At 39.8% G+C, this 20,234-nt stretch overlaps 1 protein-coding gene across 7 annotated transcripts in view; it reads right to left on the bottom strand.

Moving 5' to 3' along the window:
- MAGI2 (membrane associated guanylate kinase, WW and PDZ domain containing 2) overlaps positions 1 to 20,234 on the bottom strand; it is a 1,351,061-nt gene that overhangs the window by 103,016 nt on the left and 1,227,811 nt on the right. For all 7 annotated transcript variants that reach the window (XM_032873261.1, XM_032873263.1, XM_032873262.1 and 4 more), the window contains 3 exons: positions 17,188 to 17,341; positions 11,738 to 11,957; positions 10,954 to 11,097 (listed from right to left, as the gene is read on the bottom strand). In XM_032873261.1, the coding sequence (XP_032729152.1) occupies positions 10,954 to 11,097; positions 11,738 to 11,957; positions 17,188 to 17,341 (518 nt within the window). The remainder of the gene's footprint in view (positions 1 to 10,953; positions 11,098 to 11,737; positions 11,958 to 17,187; positions 17,342 to 20,234) is intronic.

Raw genomic sequence — 20,234 nt, 5'->3', positions numbered from 1 at the left:
AGACTTTAAGCTCTATTACAAAGCTGTCATCATCAAGACAGTATGGTACTCACACAAAAACAGACACACAGATCAATGGAACAGAATAGAGAGCCCAGAAATGGACCCTCGACTCTATGGCAACTAATCTTTGACAAGACAGGAAAGAATATCCAATGGAAGAAAGACAGTCTCTTCAACAAATGGTGTTGGGAAAACTGGATAGCCACATGCAGAAGAATGAAACTGGACCATTTCTTTTACCACACACAAAAATAGACTCAAAATGGATGATAGACCTCAATGTGAGACAGGCATCCATCAAAATCCTTGAGGAGAACACAGGCAGCAACATCTTGGACCTCAGCTGCAGCAACTTCTTCCTAGAAACACTGCCAAAGGCAAGGGAAGCAAGGGCAAAAATGAACTATTGGGACTTCATCAAGATCAAAAGCTTTTGCACAGCAAAGAAACAGTCAACAAAACCAAAAGACAACTGAGAGAATGGGAGAAGATATCTGCAAATGACATATCAGATAAAGGGCTAGTATCCAAAATCTATAAAGAACTTACCAAACTCAACACCCAAAGAACAAAGAATCCCATCAAGAAATGGGCAGAAGATAATGAACAGACATTTCTGCAGAGAAGAAATCCAAATGGCCAACAGACACATGAAAAAGTGCTCAAGAGCAGTTGGCATCAGGGAAATCCAGATCAAAACCACAGTGAGTTACCACCTCACACAAGTCAGAAGGGCTAAAATTTCCAAGTCAGGAAATGACAGATGTTGGCAAGGATAAGGAGAAAGATGAACACTCCTATACTGTAGGTGGGAATGTAAGCTGGTGCAGCCACTCTGGAAACAGTATGGAGGTCCCTCAAAAAGTTGACAACAGAGCTACCCTATGACCCAGCAATTGCACTACTTGTTATTTACCCTAAAGAAACAAATGTAGTGATCTGAAGGGGCACATGCACCCCAATGTTTATACAGCAATGTCCACAATAGCCAAATTAGGGAAAGAGCCTAGATGTCCATCAACAGATGAATGGATAAAGAAGATGTTTTATATATATATATATATATATATATATATATATATATGTATATATATATATACATATATATATATATATATAGGAACACTATGCAGCGATCGAAAAATGAAATCTTGCCATGTGCAATGATGTGCATAGTACTAGAGGGTATTATGCTAAGTGAAATAAGTCAATCAGAGAAAGACAATTGTCATATGATCTCACTGATACGAGGAATTTGAGAAATGAGACAGAGGATCATAGGGGAAGGGAGGGAAAAATGAAACAAGACAAAACCAGAAAGGGAGACAAACCATAAGAGACTCTTAATCTCAGGAAACAAACTGAGGGGTGCTGAAGGGGAGGAAGGTGGGAGGGATGGGGTAGCTGGATGATGGACATTGGGGAGGGTGTGTGCTATGGTGAGCGCTGTGAACTGTGTAAGACTGATGAATCACAGACCTGTACCTCTGAAACAAATAGTACATTATATGTTAATTTTAAAAAAAGAAGAAAAAAAAAAAGAAAAGGTAGCTGTGATCCACACAATTGCCTGCAGACTTGTTTCATTTTGCATGCACACCTTTTTAAATTAAAAAAGAACATTTTTTCAAGTCTGGTTGATTCTTTTTTTTTTTTTTTTAAAGATTTTATTTATTTATTTGACAGAGAGAGATCACAAGTAGGCAGAGAGACAGGCAGAGAGAGAGGAGGAAGCAGGCTCCCTGCCGAGCAGAGAGCCCGATGCGGGACTCGATCCCAGGACCCTGGGTCATGACCTGAGCCGAAGGCAGAGGCTTTAACCCACTGAGCCACCCAGGCGCCCCAGTCTGGTTGATTCTTAAAAATATAGGTTTTTGCTTTCTCTTGAAAGTTTGAAGACTTAGAAGGAGAAAGCCAGCAGCCCTCTGATTAGCAGCTGGCCTAGGTTCATTGTGGCTGCTCCTCAGAAGGGGCAAGGGCTCTCCATGTCTCACACATTCATATTCCCTGCCCAGCCCAGGCAGGCATGTGAATTTGGGACCCTACCTCCCTCTTTCTGAGACTGTGGGCCCAAGCAGAGCTTCTTCTGCAAGCTGAGGTGGCAGAGGGTAAGGACACCAGGCTGCTCTCTGCCCAGAACCCAGTGGTGAGTGCATCATGACAGCCTTGAGAGTGTGCAGACCTCGCCCCTTGTCTGTGGAGTTCTCAGGCAAGCCTGGAGCAGGGGCAAGGACTCACTAGAAATCAAGAATAAACAACTAGCCAGAAAACCCCTATACATTTAAAAATACAAAAGAAGAGCACTTTCTAAATAATCTATGAGTCAAAGAGGAAATTGCAGTAGAAATTAAAATATACTTAGAACTTAAAATCATGAACATACTACATATCAAAACCACAGCCTTAAATTCATATATTATTAATAGAAATGGAGAAAAATGGATAATTACTGACCTAAGCATCCAACTTAAGGAGCAATAATAAACAAAAACAAAAACAAAAACAAAACAGAGTCAAAGAAAATGGAGAGAACGATACTAAGTAGAAAAACAGTAATGAGTAAGCAACAGAACAAATATGAAAGCTGGTTCTGTAAAGAAAGGAAAAAATGGACAAATCTCTGGCATGATTAATAAAGATAAAACAAAGAATGCACAAAGAAACAGCTATCAAATAAATGAGATCAGGACATTAAAACAAATCCTTCAGACATTAAAAATATAATAAGAAACATTAAAAACACTTTGGAAACTAAGACAGAATAGGCAAATTATTAGAAAAAGGAAATTTATTAGAATTGACTCAAAAAGTATAGAAAACCTGAAGAATACCCTAGTTTTTATAGAAATGTAATTAGTGATTTAAAATTTTCACATGAAGAAAACATATGAGGTTTGGATGGATTTACAGGTTCATTCTACCAAACATGCAAGGACAATTCTCAGCTTACATAAACTTTCCCAGACGACAACCACAGAAAGGATTATTCCTTCTCACTTGGTAAGGCTAGAATAACATTAATATCAAAATCATTCAACAACACTACAAGAAAAAATTTCAGGGCAATCTTACCTAAGAATAAAGATACAAATATCATAAAGGGATAATCAGGAACTGAATTGATCAAGGCATAAAAAGATCATTATGGATAAAGAGGATTTATCTGAGGAAATCAAGAGTGATAATAAAATAAACCTATTAATATGATTAATCATATTAACCAGCATGTTAAAAAAGATCATATGATACTTCCCATGGATATAGAAATAGTACATAAAATTCAACACTAATTCCTAACAATGTCTAACAAACTGGTAAGAGAAGAGAACATTCTTAACCTGATAAAGGTTACCTATATAAACTCGTTAAACATTACGTTTAGTGATGAAATGTTAAAAGCATTCCCTTTAAGACTAGAAACAGAACAAGAGAGCTTGCTTTGACCACTTCTATTTAGAGTCACATTGGAAGTTGAATATGTGCAGTAAAATAAGAAAAAAAATGAAAGAACTTAAAAGACCCAGAACTCTCATTATTTGCCGAAAATGTGTTTACCTATGTAGAAAATCCAGAGGTAGCTACAGATAAATTACTTGAATTAATAAAAAGTTTAGTAATTTTGCATGATACAATTGATCAACATGCAAAAATCAATTATCTTTCTTTTCACTGGTGACAGTTTATCTTAATATTACATTAAGAATACTATATATCCGGATGGCTCAGTTGAGCAATTGACTCTTGATTTCGGCTCAGGTCATGATCTCAGCGTTGTGAGACTGAGCCCACACTGGGCTTGGTGCTGAGCACAGAGCCTGCTTAGGATCCTCTCTCCTTCTGCTCCTTCCCCATGCTCATGCACCAGGCTTTCTCTCTCTCTAAAAAAAAAATAAAAATAAATAGGGGTGCCTGGGTGGCTCAGTCACCCCTCTTCTGAAGGCAGAAGAACATCTGCCTTCAGGTCGAGTCATGATCCTGGGGTCCTGGAATCGAGACTTGCATCAGGCTCCCTGCTCCTCGGGAAGCCTGCGTCTCCCTCTCCCACTCCCCCTGCTTGTGTTCCCTCTCTCACTGTCTCTCTCTCTCTCTCTCTGTCAAATAAACAAACACAATCTTTAAAAAAATAAATAAAAATATTATAATAAGAACAAAAATAAAACAAAGTGCCTAGAGTCAGTCTAGCAAAATATTTGCAGGTATGTTATGGGAAAAAAAACCCATAAACTTTGAGTAGTTTATGGAAAACCTAAACAAATGGATCATATCATGTTCATGGACAGAAAGATTTAACATTATGAAAATTATAAATATTATAGAGTTTTCCCATATTTTTTATAGATTCCAAACAATTTTAATACAAATCCTACTAGGACAAGCAAATTCTAAAAATTTATATTGAAGGGCAAAGATTCAAGAACATCCAGATGCTCCTGAAAAATTAAGATGTGTGTCCAGAGATGAGTGGGTGGATAGTTTTTCTATCAAAAATCAAGTCTTACTAAAAGGTAGATAAGTAGAATGTTGATGTAGGCATAGACAAATAGAAAAGCAGAACAGTGTAAATAATCTATAAACAGACCTTTGCACATAGAAATTTTATTCATTATAGGGCTCTCATTGTAGACTGGGGTAAAATGAGGGGCATTCAACCAATGATGCTGTGGCAGGTGGTTATCCATATAGAAAAACCAAAACTGGGTTTCTTCCTTACACTACACAGAGAAATCAATTCTAGGTGATTAAAGACTCAGAAATGAAAAGCAAAACTATAGAACCTTAAGAAAAAGATATAGGAAATCTTTAGGAATATGAATGAGGGAACAATTTTTTCAAAGACAACACAAAGTGGGAACTATGAAGGAAAGGGTTTATTTAGTCAATTACACTAAAATTAAGGCTTTGTATTTACCAAAGCGCATCAGAAATAAAGTGAAACTACAAGTCAACAACTGGAGTAAGATATTTGCAACATAACAATTGATGAAAAACTATCACCAAGAATCTATGGAAACTTCTCAAATCAACATGAAAAGAAGAAACAATTCAACAGAAAATAGGGAAAATGTGTGAATAGGCATTTTTGTTTACGAGAAAACACAAATGCTGAATAAACATAAGAAAAGATGATGAACACCATATTTAATCAAGAGATGCAAATTTAAACCTAAATGATGTGTCATTTTCTGCCTACCTATTAGAAGCTGAAATAGAAGTTTTATGAGGATGTATAGTAGGGGAAACTCTTTTACACTGTTCATAAGTGCATACATTTGTATCAACACTTAGGAAAATAATTTTGTGTTATTTAGTTAAATATGTGCCCACCTAGGTATCGGCTAGCTAGAAAAATTCTTGCATATGTGCAGCAGGAAATACAGATAAGGATTGTGTTAGTTATGAAAAGCTCAACTCAAATGTCCACTGACATGGAAAATCTCGAATCTCCATGGATTACTACTATCGACTATAGCATATTCATACAATGGAATGATTTGCAGTAGTGAAAATAAGTGAACTATAGCGTTATGTATCAACATGGATGAGTCTTACGAGTATAGAGTATAAAAAGCAAACTACAGAGAAGGACATGTACAATGGGATTCATTTATATAAAGTTCCCCAAGTGTGCAAAACTAAATGAATAATAGAGTTGAGAGATACACACATTTGTAGTAAAACTGGAAGGAATGATGAATGTTTGTTTAGAGTGGTGGTTCTCTGGGGGCTGGAGTGTGTGGGGAAGTTGAGTCACGGGAGATTGATCATATTCTGTTTTTTAAGCAGGGCTAGGATTTGTGGGGGCTTGAATCATTTTCTAGTGTTCACACCTACAAAAACAGAACTGCCATATGATCCAGCAATTGCACTACTAGGTATTTATCCAAAGGACACAAAAATAGTGATTTGAAGGGTTACATGTACCTGGATATTTACAGCAGCATTATCAACAACAGCCAAACTACGGAAAGAGTCCAAATGCTCATCGACTGATGAACAGATAAAGAAAATGGGGTGCATATATGTATAAGGGAATATTACTCAGGCATCAACAAGAATGAAGTCTTGCCATTTGTAATGACACAGATGGGGTGTGTTATGTTAAGCAAGTCAGTCAGTCAGAGAAAGACAAATACCATATGATTCCATTCATATGTGGAGTTTAAGAAACAAAAGCAAATGATCGTAGGGGGTAAAAAGAGCAGCAAACCAAGAAACAGATTCTTGACTATGGAGAACAAAGTGATGGTCACCAGAGGTGGGGGTAGGGGTGGGGAGATGGGGGAAATAGGTGACGGGGATTAAGGAGTTGTGATGAGCCCTGGATGTTAAATGTTAAGTACTGAATCACTAAACTGTATACCTGAAAGTAATATTATACTGCATGTTAACTAACTGGAATTTAAATAAAAGCAAAAAAAAAAAAAAAGATGGATAAACAATATCTTTTTTGAGCTTGTTCAGTCTACCAAGATTTTTTAGGTTACTCTGAGGCCCACTGCAGGCAGACTTGTGCATATGAATTTCAAGAAGATAAGCCATTTTATAAATAAGCCTATTTGATGCTAAAAAGGTATATACAATTGTTACACAGCTGTTAAGGTGATGAAGCTAAAAAATGATGCTCTTTTTTATAACAGAAAGTATGCTTTATGGAAATGGAGAATATATTATGTTATATGGAAACAGGAAAATACTTTACCTTTTCAAGACCAAACTTGGTCTCCTTTCAGTCTTTTTAAACTTGACTGTCAGACTATTTACGTGATTAGAACTACTATCCTTACTTCCAAATGTCTCTTGATTTCTTAAGATCCCCTGCTTCACCAGTAAATTATTTTGTATATTCATTATTCTTTGCCTGTGTTTCCTATTTATTTTCAGTTTTTAATTACATTGTGTCCCTAAGAGCTTTGTACCAGAGATTTATTCATCAGTACAAAATTTTATCCCTCTCAACTTTATTAGACTATTTTACAAACTGGAAAACATTTTCCTTTTAAAAACATATCAATTAATTGTTTCTAATAAGTTCTTACACTTTTGCTTAAAAACTGAATGTCATTTGTGTTTTTATGACATTAGCCTTCCTGAGTGACTGAAGAAAAGCAATCAGACATGATGGTTATGTTTCTGTTTTCTATTCCCTGTATTTTCTGCATTTACAGATTATTTTTTGTCTGCTCAAATTTTTTAATTTTTTTTAAGAGAGAGAGAGGACGCTTGTGCACACAGAGCAGCACACAGCACACAGAGGCAGAGGGAGAAGGAGAGGGAGACAGAATCCTAAGCAGTTTCCATGCCCAGCACGGAGCCCAACACAGGCCTTGATCTCATGACCCGAGCTGAAATCAAGAGTCAGACACTCAACTGACTGAGCCCCCCAGGTGTTCCAGACATATTTTAAAAATATGTATCTGTGCCACAGTTTCTTCAAACCCCCAGTGTGAGGACAGTGTCCTTACACCCATGCTCCCCACCTCCCCTGGCACCAGGGCACCTGGCTTTCTTGTACTATTAAATGCCACCACTGTCCTACAACGAGGGCTATCGTAAAAGACCCAGGAAAAGTCCCAGGTTCAGAGGCTAATGTCTGGTGCAATAACTAAGTGTTCAAAAGAGCTATTATTTACATCCCTGACCCACAAGCCTGGTAATTCATTAGTTGTTACAGGAAATGTTTTTTCAGAATCATCCAGCTCTCTCACAGTAATTCTGATGTGAGTAGTTCTGTTACGCTGTGTTTCATCTAAGGTATCCAGCTATGATCAGATCATTATCTGGCTTTTTCCGATCATGAGAAAGGGGGGAAAATACAACCTTTTTCCCCACATTTATTTGATCATTAAGTGGCTATGTGTTTAGTTTGCACATAGAGGAAATGATGGATTAAGACTGAAGGTGAAGGGATCCCATTAACAAGGAGCAATGTGCCTTCGTGTTTTAAAGGCTGGGAAGGACCTGGTGCTAGCTTCTCTATGTCTTGAGCTTATTTTTAATGACAGCCCATGAATCTCTTGTCCACCTATTTTTCTCAGGAGTCTTGGAACTTTACAACCAAGTCATAATATCCATGGAGTAAAGAGCGGCCCTGTAAGCATCACCTGCAGGGATGATTCAGATCTGTGTATGTGTCTGGGCCCCAGGGGTATCAAGGGTGAATCTTACAGTATGCTGAAAAATGGGTCCCTGATTGATTTTATTGTAAAATTTCCAAATTGGAAACCTTATTATCTAGTTTGTGCATTAATCTAAAGTAATCAAGTCAGAGTCATGCAAATATTTATCGGTCCTGGTCCTTGCCAAAATAATTGAAACACGTCTGTGAATCACAAGTTATTGCCAATTCCTGATAAGCACAGACGAAGGTACAAAACACTAGCTTAAATGATTAAAATTTGATAATAAACATTAAAACAAGATCTGATTTAATTATGTGCTATGATGAAGAACAACCATGCAGATATAAAGTAGTTACCTAATTCTGACAGTAGCTAATATGGACACCTTTGAACTTACGTGGTGACGTTGTCCTTTTCCCTGACAGGAAGTCAGTCACCCTGGACAAATTCTCTACTGGTTCCTGAGTGAGAAACCAACCCCTGACAACATTTGAGTATTAAATATAACCCATAAAGAGCAGAAAAAAAGTCTTCCATTCATCTCTGCTAAGTTCCCAGCCTTAATTTAAAGATTGGAGATAAAATCAACCAGTAAAATTTTATTCATTGGACTTCTGTGACTCCCAAGTGGTTCCTTTTCTTTGAGAATTAAGTGCTGGAAATATATATACATATATATATATATATATACATACATACATATATATATATACATACATACATATATATACATATATATACATACATACATATATATACATATATATATACATATATATATACATATATATATACATATACATATATAATAGTCCCAAATAAACTAATCCATATTATCTCAAACCAGCCATAAAATTCCTTTTAGATAGCTTGTACACAGAAGAATCGGTTACCCCATAAAACTGGCATGTAAAATTATAAAATACTGCTTATTTTTATAATCTGTGAAAAGAAGTTAAAACACCATTTTCTGAAACCCAGGTAGAGGACTCATTTTTATCACTTGCCAGAAGAAAAAGCATCTTTCATGAAATTGAGCACCTGCCTACAGAATTCTAAATCTGTGTTTACATGGGTTTAGAAATTTCAGTTAAACTGCTGGAACAGGATGGAAATCTCCTTTGACAAGGCCTGGGGGGAATTAACAAAGCCTGAGCCACACACATCCTATCTTTGTCCTACCTTGTCAAGTCAGCTTCCCTCGGGCTCAGTTAGAAGCTCTCAAACTTCACCTTGCATCAGATTCACCAGGGGGTAAATCAAACAATGCTGACCCCACTCCTAGAGTTTCTGATTCTGTGGGTGTGCGGTGGGGCTCAGGATTTGCATGTCTGACATGTTCCCAGGTGATGCTGATGCCAGGGACCCAGCAGAGAACGACTGCTCGGGCTTGAATTCTCCAAGAAAGAATATTCTTTTAACAGAAGAATACTTCTATATTTAGGCTTCTATGCCTTGCGAGTACTGTATATATTAGCAGCCATTTAGATCCTTTGTTTAAAAATGTGGCCACCGTTTGGAACCCACACAGGACACGTCTGAAGTCCACTGCAGGGTAGGTGGGCTATCCTGTCTTCTAGGGGTCCAGTCACTTCGCTCATGGCCTTTGTGCTGTGTGGTTTTTACCTGCACCACGAAGATTCTGGTTTATTTAATACCTTGTGAGTTGGCTTTGCATCATGTTAAGAAAGTGACCTTCTGTGTTTAGGGAAGCCAGGTCACCTAACCTAAAACCCTCTGTAGATGGGGAAAGGGGAGGTGCAAGGCAGAGGCTCTCAGGCTCTCGAGTCAGCCCTTGCCTGGGTTTGAATTCCAGCTGGGATACTTCCCAGTTGTCAAGAATTGTGAGAAAATTGGGAGAAAAACTGACATGATTTATGTTCTTCCCACTTTGTATTATGGATGATTCACTGACATGGGGTGAAAATCACAGAAATGGTAGACTTGGTGGTAGGAATAACAGATTCATTTAGTTATTTGGGAGCAAGTGGCTGGTAAAGCTCACCCCAAGAATCTGAGGTTCCAGAAGCCAAGAACCACAGCTTTTCTGTATTAATTTAAAGGACAAAGAGGGAGGACAAGAACGAATTCTAGATTTTGTTTATCATGGCTAACCTTTATTATGTGCTTACTAATGGCCATTTTGTAGAAAGAGAGGCAGAGAGAGACATTAATAGTCTATATTCTCCTCGTTTTGTTTTATACCTTTAGATGGAGTCAGTTACCCATCAGATGCCTCAAAATCCTATACATTAAAAAAATCCACCTCAGCTTGCACTCTACTTGGAAAATGTCACCGTTTTTAAGGACAACACGTGTCCAAGAAGCCGAGTCCCCTTTTTTCCAGTATCAAAGCCAAAAGACCAGTCAACTCAAGAGAAATCTTTCCAAAGAAACAAAGAAACATTTGATTAATAAACTTGAAGAAAAGAAAGCGTAAAACAAAACAAAACAAAATTTCAAAAGATTTACTCTCAAATGAAAACTAAATATCATCAAATTAAAGGAAAAATTATGGATCTGTGTTTTGATTTCAAACTATTTCTTACATTGCTCTGTACCTTTTCTTTAGTTTGCTCTTCAGAGAAACTGTACCTTTAAAACATTACAATGAGATTTGCCAATTGGAAAGCTACACGCAAAAAAATGAGAAATAATATAATTCTTAAATAACGTTAGACCAGACTTTTAGAAAACTGAGTCATGCAATGGAAAGAGGGCAAACACCATGCCAAACCTGCTTGCTGAATTGCCCGCTTTGGCACTCTGATACTACAGTGGGTTGTTCTTTCAGAATTAGGTGGTTCTATAAAAAGGAAAGTGTTCTTACCCTCATCCTTCCGTTCCTTATTGCAGGCCCATCTTCTGCCAATCTCAACACGTACAAATCCATTTTGTATTCTCTTCCTCCACGAATGCTGAATCCAAATCCTTTGGCTCCTTTCTCCATGTCCACAGTGAAATAATCAAAATCCTTTAGATTTGGGCAGAAAATGGAATAAATAGTTGTTTAATATTAGAGAAGCTTCTGTGGTCAGTCTCTCTGCTCTCCTTCTCTCTTATAGTTAATATCTCCAATGATGTGATACTGTGAGAAAAAGTACCCTGACTTCACCATCTAGTAAAAGGCAAGATGAAATTCCAAAGATTCAAGAAGGTCTTAATGCAGTTGACTTGGTCATTAAGAAAACTACTATAGGGGTGCCTGGGTGGCTCAATCGGTTGAGCATCTGCCTTGGCTTGGGTCATGATCCCAGAATCCTGGGATCGAGTCTCAGATTGGGCTCCCTGTCCAGCAGGGAGCCGGCTTCTCCCTCTCCTCCCTGCTTGTGCTCTCTCCCTGTTTCTGTCTGTCTCTCTCAAATAAATAAAATCTTAAAAAAAAAAAACCAACTATTATAGAGCATGTTTACTCCGGTATTCATCCATTTACTTGGCAAACGTAATGACTGCACACAGGCCTGAGTGATATTACCTCTCCTTTGGGTTTTCTCATTCACTGCTGTTGAGCACCATTAATAACTGTATCAGAGGTGTGTGTGTGTGTGTGTGTGTGTGTGTGTATTACAGGTTTGTTCATTAGAAACCGAAATGTGACAGGGTCTCTGAGGTACCTGGGGCTGCCTGTAGTCCGCCAGAGGGTACTGCCTGGTGTCAGGGGAGTGCTGCCTGTAGTCCAACAGGGGAGGCTGCCTGTAGTCCGAGGGTGGGGGTTGCTGGTAGTCCCCTCCCGGTGGCTGCCTGTAGTCCAGTGGCGGCTGCCTGTAGTCCGTGAATGGAGGCTGTCGGATGTCTGGTTTCACATCTTGCCTTGCTTTTACTTCTGACCTGTAACTAAATGAATGGAAATGGGATTTGCTCGGATAACTCAGGATTCTGAGGGGATTACAAGGACCACATGACCTCTAGGCATGGGTGGGCCACCCCTCTTGGTGGTCCTTTTGAGGGTTCAGGACCCTGAGAAAGTTACTGATGAGAAGTATTATTTTAAAATCTTTGACAAATGAAATCAAGAAATAAGAAATTGAGATAAACATGATGACTCAACCAGGGCTTTGTGGAAAAGGAGTTAGGGACAGCCCTCTTTGACTCTGGCTACTTAAAACCTTGTACAACTACAGCAAAGCTAGGAGCTAAACATGGAACTGTATCTCAGACTCTCAGTCTTTCTCAACACCAGTGAATCGACTCTATCCAACTCTCTCTCTCCCACACACATTCATCACTTCATGAAAGCACAACTAAAGTGATCTTAGATCTAAATACTCCATGAATATATAATGAAGGGCTATTTTAAGCTGCTAGGTTGGGTCCTTTTGACGATCTTACAGAGGTTAAAAGACTCTTAGCAAACTCTAATCACCAGCTACAAGTCAAGCAGCAAGTCACTGGGTCATTCCTAAGAGTAGGAACATATTACAGGGAGTTTAAATATTAGGCTGTAACTACCAGATCAGTATCAGGTGCTATTATCAGATACTACCACAGCCGTAAGACGAACGGGATGAAAGGGAAGGCAAACGTGTTTGTGTCCAACATTTGTCTCTTTCTCGTTTCTAGATATTCCCTCACAGCAGCCCCTCCCCTCTCCGTGGCAGTTACATGCCAAGACCTCAGGGGTTGTCTGAAATGCAGAGAGTACTGAACCCTGTATATACTACGCTTTTTCCTACATGTACACATCTATGATAAAGTTTACTTTATAAATTAGGCACAGTGAGAGATTATCAGCAGAACTAGTAATAACATAGAATAATTACAGTAATATGCTGTATTAAAGTTATGTGAGTGTGGTCTCTCTCTTTCAGAATATCTTACTGTCCTGTACTCACCCTTCTCGTGATGATGTGAAATGACAAAATGCTTGAGTGATGAGATGAAGTAAGGGGTGTGACCTATGCACTATGAGAACATTGTGTAGCCTTAGGCTAGGTTATTACTGACCTTCTGACAATCAGTCAGAAGGAGGATTATCTGCTTCCTGACCGTCCTTGACCTCAGGTACCTGAGACCATGGGAAGCAAATCTGTAGATTAAGGAGGGAGAGTGGGGGCTTCTGTACTCATAAAATAAGTACAGAAACCAGAGTTAGTTGTTTAGTGTTCTTTTGTGAATCCAAACTGCTCTAAACTGAAGGGGTTCCCAGTTTCAAAAGGAGACTAAGAGAACTAATGCCTACCATTATGGGATCATTAATAATGTAACCTGAAAAGTTATCACTATAGTATAAAGGCCACTTAATTCTGTAATTCATTGTCTACTGTCACAGCCACAGTCCATAATAAGCTGCTCAGTAATCCAGGAAGATTAAAAAGAATACATTCAATCTAATGACAATTTTATCTAAAATTAATATAAAGGGTTTGAGGAATTGAGAAAATATTTAGGACCAAGGAAAAACTCAAATGTGTTGAGAAAACAGGATTTAAACCAGTAGAATTTTTATCTTTAAAACCCAGATTTTATTTTTTCCACTGGCTTACGGTCTCACTGATGATGATTATTACTATTTTTAAAAATCACTCACCTGAACAATTGCCATTACTGCAATCTAATATTTGGTGAGGACACACTAAGAATGCAGAGCCATAGATATATTTACTTGGGGTTTTTGGAGGAGGTTTTCAATCAACACTTTGAGCAGGTCCCGTTTATAACTTAACCCTGCAGATGGGACACATTCCTCTTGGGGACTGCACAGTTTGGGCTTTGCTTTGTAGCTCAGCAAAGTGTCCAGTGCACTCACAGATTGGGAGTATGCATGCTGAAAGTGGGATTATTTAAACATGCTTTGAATACAATGCCTAACCACACAAATGCAGGAGTTAAGCAAAAAGAGCCCATCTGGCCAGCATTTGTTGGTCTGCATTGATGTCTTCCTAGAAAACTATTTGGTAGATTAGACATCACATTGTTTTGAGTCACTTTATTTTCATATCCGTGTGCCAGGGGCATTCTGTATCTGTTACATGCTCCCTTTCCAACCAGATGTGTCATGAGGTGTAGCAAAAGAGGGGGAAATGTAGGCTCCCCAAAGATTACGCAGCAGCCCAGAATAGGAGCTGTTAAGATGCAAAAGCTGTCACCCACCCCTGCCTTCTGGTGCTCAAACACGCATTTGACCCCAGTGCCGAGTGTCAGGATTTTACGTTGAACTGCACATTGAGGAGTTTTTAATAAGGAAAATACGCTTAATTTTTTATGTGTGTTGCTGACTTCTAAGTGAATGATATCCTGGCTTGGGCAAAAATTATGTTGCTTTGAATGTATAAAAAATTCTATTTTCAGGAAAACTCAAGATGATTAAGAAAAAATATGGCCTCTTTAAAATTCCTTTACTCTTTGTAGTTATTAATTCCATTATTAATGAGATTTTAGAGATAATAAAACCAGATTTCTAGTGACAAATTTTAACAGAATTTGATGGTACGAGCAAGTTCCAGAACCAGGAAACATGGCCCGTGATCGGGGATCTTGTGGGATTTTGCCTCATATGGGCCTTTTAAGAATTCCTTCCAGCCTTAAGCATCTAGGGTTTAAAGTCTGTGAAAGAAGTCAATTTCCAATGTTTTTCCATTGACCTCGCCATTTAAAACGCAGTCAAATATTAATTGCCCTAGCTGGGGAAGGTGAACTCTGCTATTTAGATTTCCACATTGGCTCTTTTACTGTTTTCAACAAACGCTTCTCCTTGACTACTGTTTTGTTCATGTGCATATTCAAACTACTTTGTTTCCCACGCATACACCGAAAGGATATTAAGGGACAGATAAATAAGGAGAGGTGTGCGGGGTGTCCCTTGGAAGCCAAGCTGAGAGTAAACAAGATGGGATTAAAACATTCAGTCATCCTAATCATAGAATGAGCTTTGCAAGCAGACTGCCATTTAATTCTCTCCGACTTTCCTGGGGAACCAGGCTGGATGTGACATGGAGCTATGTGGGCACTTCTAATACAAACGAACTAATAGGAGACACATCCAGGGTGCTTGGCGTACAAGCTATCTTGAAGACATCTCTAGCCTGATCCAAAGAAAGGCAAAGAGTTCCTGATACACTGATCATTTTTAAACGCAGCTAGGAAAATGATTCTGGGATCTGTAAAATGATTAATCTCTTCATTCATATGTAAATGACCCACTGGCTAACCATCAACAGTGAAGGCAGGAAACCAGAGTGCCAAGAAAGGTCCCTCTAGGAGTCAGCACTTTCCAGGCTTTTAATATTAGTGAAGCAACAACAGCTAAGAACTCCGGGAAAATTCGCTGTTGATTTATAAAAATTTGAGTCAGGTCCATCTGTTAATCCCCGGATTAGGAAATATTTTATTCTGTAGTCAGGACAAAAAAATATTCCAAAGACCGCTGCTTCTCTGCTAAGGGACGACAAGTCCCACCTGTGAGGTAGTAGAAGTTGGGGAATGGCCGTGACCTTGCCCAGATGTTATTCCCCACACTGACCCCGTAACATGACAGGAATGAGATTACCCACCCCAAAGCCAGAAGCAAGAAGCCAACGTCCAGGGGAGTCTGACTCTGGAAAAGTGAGATGGAACTGTGGCTGGGAGGTTTGCAGACAGTGCGAGAGCCATCAGAAGACTCTGAATCTGGCTCAAAACTGCATCCTCTCAGCCACTTCTTCCTGAGTCCAAAGGGGGGTCTGGGGAAAGCCTGTGCGATCTGTTGAAACAGGGGACACATCAGTGGCTTACTACTGAGGCACCCAGGACTCACTCCTCCTACGGGTGGTCAAATTCTTACCTCCCTATCATTTGCTTTATGGTCTTTAGTCTTTTTTCTTCCCTGGAATAGATTAAACCCATAACCAGCTGAGGACAACAGACATTTCCTTTTCCATGAAAGCAAATGGGAGAGCTCTGAGGAGAGCAGGGCTTTCTGGAAATAGCACCTGTGGCAGAGAGAAAATATTTGCTTTGCAGCCTTGTGAGTGATAAACCCACAGAGTTCTGGGACTTGGAAATTGGGTCTCACTTCATCTTCACCAACATGGGAGGCAGAAGCTGGGAAGCAGATGTTCAGAAAACATTAGAATTATGGAAAAGACCGGCGAGAGTTTTGTACACAGAGACGTTCCTATAGATTGTTCAGTTTTTCTCCTCTGAGAGAGAGGACACAGCATGGAAACGTGTCTTTATCTCTTTATTTAACGGCTCAACCTAACCCAGGCTCCCTGTCACACATGAGTCGAATCGCAATAAGAAGACAATGCTGTTTTAATAGGGCATCCTTTTCTTCTAGAAGATCAAAGTGCCTTATTTACATGAGTTTTTGATCTGGAATGGAAGAACCTCATTAGATCATGGTAGGAGGCTCTAAGGCAATGTGCAGTAAAAAATGCTGACGTTTATTAATGTTTACAAGTCTTTCCACACGTGCCCCTCTCCACACCACCATTACTCTCTGAGCCACCACCGTCATTGACCCCAGGACATTGGCAGCCACCTCTAACCGCTGAGTAACCTACATCCATGTGACCAGCCTCTAGTCAGTTCTCCAGTTGGCCAACTGAGAGGCCTTGGAAAGCAAATCCAGGGATGTCCATCTTCAGCATAAAACCTATTCCAATGACTTCTCACTACACTTAAGACCGAAATCTTTAACATGCTCATAAGACCCTGTAGAGGGGCCCCTACCACTCCCACTGGCTTCATCTCAAACCATGCTCCCGGCCTCTTTCCTCACTACCTTATTTCCACCTCTTTCAAGGTTGCTTGCTCCTTCCTGCCAAAGGGCCTTTGTCTATTTTCTTTACTCTAGACTCTCTTCAATGTGCTTTCCAGCTTCGTTAGTGCCTCCGGATCTATAACTGCTCATCACTTCTTCAGGAAAGGTTCTCTTAATGTGAAGAACAGACACTTGTAGTTGCTAATAAAATCACACTTGTGACACACACACACCATCTCAAAATCACAGAGAGGCGGACATAGCGATTTCTACTTTATGAAAAGTTCTCTTCAGCCTGTGTTGCGTCCTGTCCTGTCCCAAACTCTCCTCCTCCCCACCTCCCTCACCTCTCCGAGTCAGAAAAGCCAGGGGAAACTTTACCTATTTTCGTGTCCTTGCAGCTGAAGTGGCTGAGGAGGAGCTGGTTGGGCAACAGGACTGTTGGGGGTGGCCGGGCTTGGCTGGGCCAGTGGACTCTGCTGGGCCATCGGGCTCTGCTTCTCTGAGCTGGGCGCCGAGGCTGGGCTGTTGAGCTCTGCAAAGGGGAGCCAAAGTGGCAAATGCAATCAATTTGCATCTGATAAAGGGCCGCCTCAGAGATTCAAGGCTTTGGTTATTTCAGTTTCCATTAGACTTTAAGACGACAGGTTAAACTTATCAATTATCCAATCAAGTTCCAAAACCATTCCCAGAATTAGTGTTATGTCATTAGTTATAAGTGTTGCTGAGCAAGGTCAGAAACAGAGTCTCTTGTCATTTTGTCAGGAGAAAAGATTCCAATAAAAAAAAAAGCAATTAAAACAATGAAAATACAATCCATAGGAATGAGCTCTAGAACATAATCTATTTTTCCAGTGTTGCCCACTGACTGAAAACATTTAAGCCACTACTTTTTGGTTGTAATGACAAGTTCTACTGGTATTCCAAAGTTTGGATAAGGAACTTAATATAACAGAAATAAATGCTTTTCACAATGTTCTCTCTAGGTCCTTGTTAGTCTTATTCTTTAATAACCCCCTGAACTCCCTGGTTCTTCAGAAAGAAAAAAAGACCATCGGATAGAAGAATGTTCATGAAGTTGTTCTTCGTTAAAACAGCTTCTTGGATTTTCCTCTAATAGCCTCACACGTTCAACTGAAATTATCTGTATATATGATGTGATAGAAACAGAACAGACATATTTCAGCCTGGGGAAAATGGAAATGCGAGCCAGATTTTTAGTGAGCAATCTTGCTTAGAGTTAATTTCCATTGACCGTTTTACACGTAATGGTGTCTGCAAATAATAGGTTAAAAACACCATGGTCATTTTCTTTTCTGTTCTTTTTATTTGGTTGGGTGATGAAAGGGACGTGATCTATTCCTTTATAAGCCACTCTTCCCCTTTCTTCTCTGACAGCCCAAATTTTAAAATTTCTTCTCCCCCTGAAGAGTTTCTCAACCTCAGCACTGTTGACATTTGGGGCCAGATAATGCTTTGCTGTGGGGGCTGTCCTGTGCCCTATAGGGTGATTAGCAGTGTCCTCACCCTCTACCCACCAGACGCCGGTAGTACCCCATCCCTATAGTGACCATCAAAAATATCTTCGAGCCTCGCTGAACATTCCCCAGGGAGCAAAATCATCTCAGCTGAGAGCCACTGTTTTATACTGCAAGTCCAGTGACTGCCTGAGGCCTCAGCGTCTGATAGCCCCAAGAGGGAATCAGGAGACAGAGTAAATTAGAGGGGACCAGGGGGAGCAAACCCATCCCTCTCCATGTGGGATGCTGCGACCCACCTACCGGTGATCTCCAGGGACTGCATTCTCCAATGTCATTAATGAGTCAGCAGCTACAAACCAGTAATGAACTTGCTGTGTCTAGAAAGGGTGACTTTTGGTGAACAGGCACTTAGATCCCTGTGGCCCTCAAGGCTGTGAGTTGTGATGCTCACTACTCTTCAGGCCTCAGGGGGGCATCCTTACACAGAGAAATTCAAAAGACTAAGTGGGGAATTTAAAATTCTTATCAGACGCACCATTTAAAGACAGTCTCTTCAATAAATGGTGCTGAGAAAACTGGACAGCTATATGTAGAAGAATGAAACTCGACCATTCTCTTACACCGTACACAAAGATAAACTCAAAATGGATAAAAGACCTCAACGTGAGACAGGAATCTATCAGAATCCTAGAAGAGAACATAGGCAGTAACCTCTTCGATATCAGCCACAGCAACTTCTTTTTTTTTTTTTTTTAATACTTTATTTATTTATTTGAGAGGGAGACAGTGAGAGAGAGTATGAGCGAGGAGAAGGTCAGAGATAGAAGCAGACTCCCCGTGGAGCTGGGAGCCCGATGCAGGACTCGATCCCCAGACTCCAGGATCATGACCTGAGCTGAAAGCAGTCGCTTAACCAACTGAGCCACCCAGGCGCCCCAGCCACAGCAACTTCTTTCAAGATATGTCTCCAAAGGCAAAGGAAACAAAAGTGAAAATGAACTTTTGGGACTTCATCAAAATCAAAAGCTTCTGCACAGCAAAGGAAAGTCAAGAAAACAAAGAGGCAACCCATGGAATGGGAGAAGATATTTGCAAATGACAGTACAGACAAAAGGTTGATATCCAGGATCTATAAAGAACTCCTCAAACTCAACACACACAAAACAGATAATCATATCAAAAAATGGGCAGAAGATATGAACAGACACTTCTCCAATGAAGACATACAAATGGCTATCAGACACATGAAAAAATGTTCATCATCACTAGCCATCAGGGAGATTCAAATTAAAACCACATTGAGATATCACCTTACACCAGTTAGAATGGCCAAAATTAGCAAGACAGGAAACAACATGTGTTGGAGGGGATGTGGAGAAAGGGGAACACTCTTACACTGTTGGTGGGAATGCAAGTTGGTGCAGCCACTTTGGAGAACAGTGTGGAGATTCCTCAAGAAATTAAAAATAGAGCTTCCTTATGACCCTGCAATTGCACTACTGGGTATTTACCCCTAAGATACAGATGTAGTGAAAAGAAGGGCCATCTGTACCCCAATGTTTATAGCAGCAATGGCCATGGTCGCCAAACTGTGGAAAGAACCAAGATGCCCTTCAACGGACGAATGGATAAGGAAGATGTGGTCCATATACACTATGGCGTATTATGCCTCCATCAGAAAGGATGAATACCCAACTTTTGTAGCAACATGGATGGGACTGGAAGAGATTATGCTGAGTGAAATAAGTCAAGCAGAGAGAGTCAATTATCATATGGTTTCACTTATTTGTGGAGCATAACAAATAACATGGAGGACAAGGGGAGTTAGAGAAGAGAAGGGAGTTGGGGGAAATTGGAAGGGGAGGTGAACCATGAGAGACTATGGACTCTGAAAAACAGTCTGAGGGGTTTGAAGTGGCAGGAGGTGGGAGGTTGGGGGAACCAGGT

Source organism: Lontra canadensis, unplaced genomic scaffold (assembly GCF_010015895.1).
Source record: "Lontra canadensis isolate GAN:19392208 unplaced genomic scaffold, GSC_riverotter_1.0 scaffold48, whole genome shotgun sequence".
Classification (NCBI taxonomy): Eukaryota; Metazoa; Chordata; class Mammalia; order Carnivora; family Mustelidae; genus Lontra; species Lontra canadensis.
The sequence above is the reverse complement of the archived record's forward strand: the minus strand, read 5'-3'. Positions and strand labels throughout refer to the sequence as shown.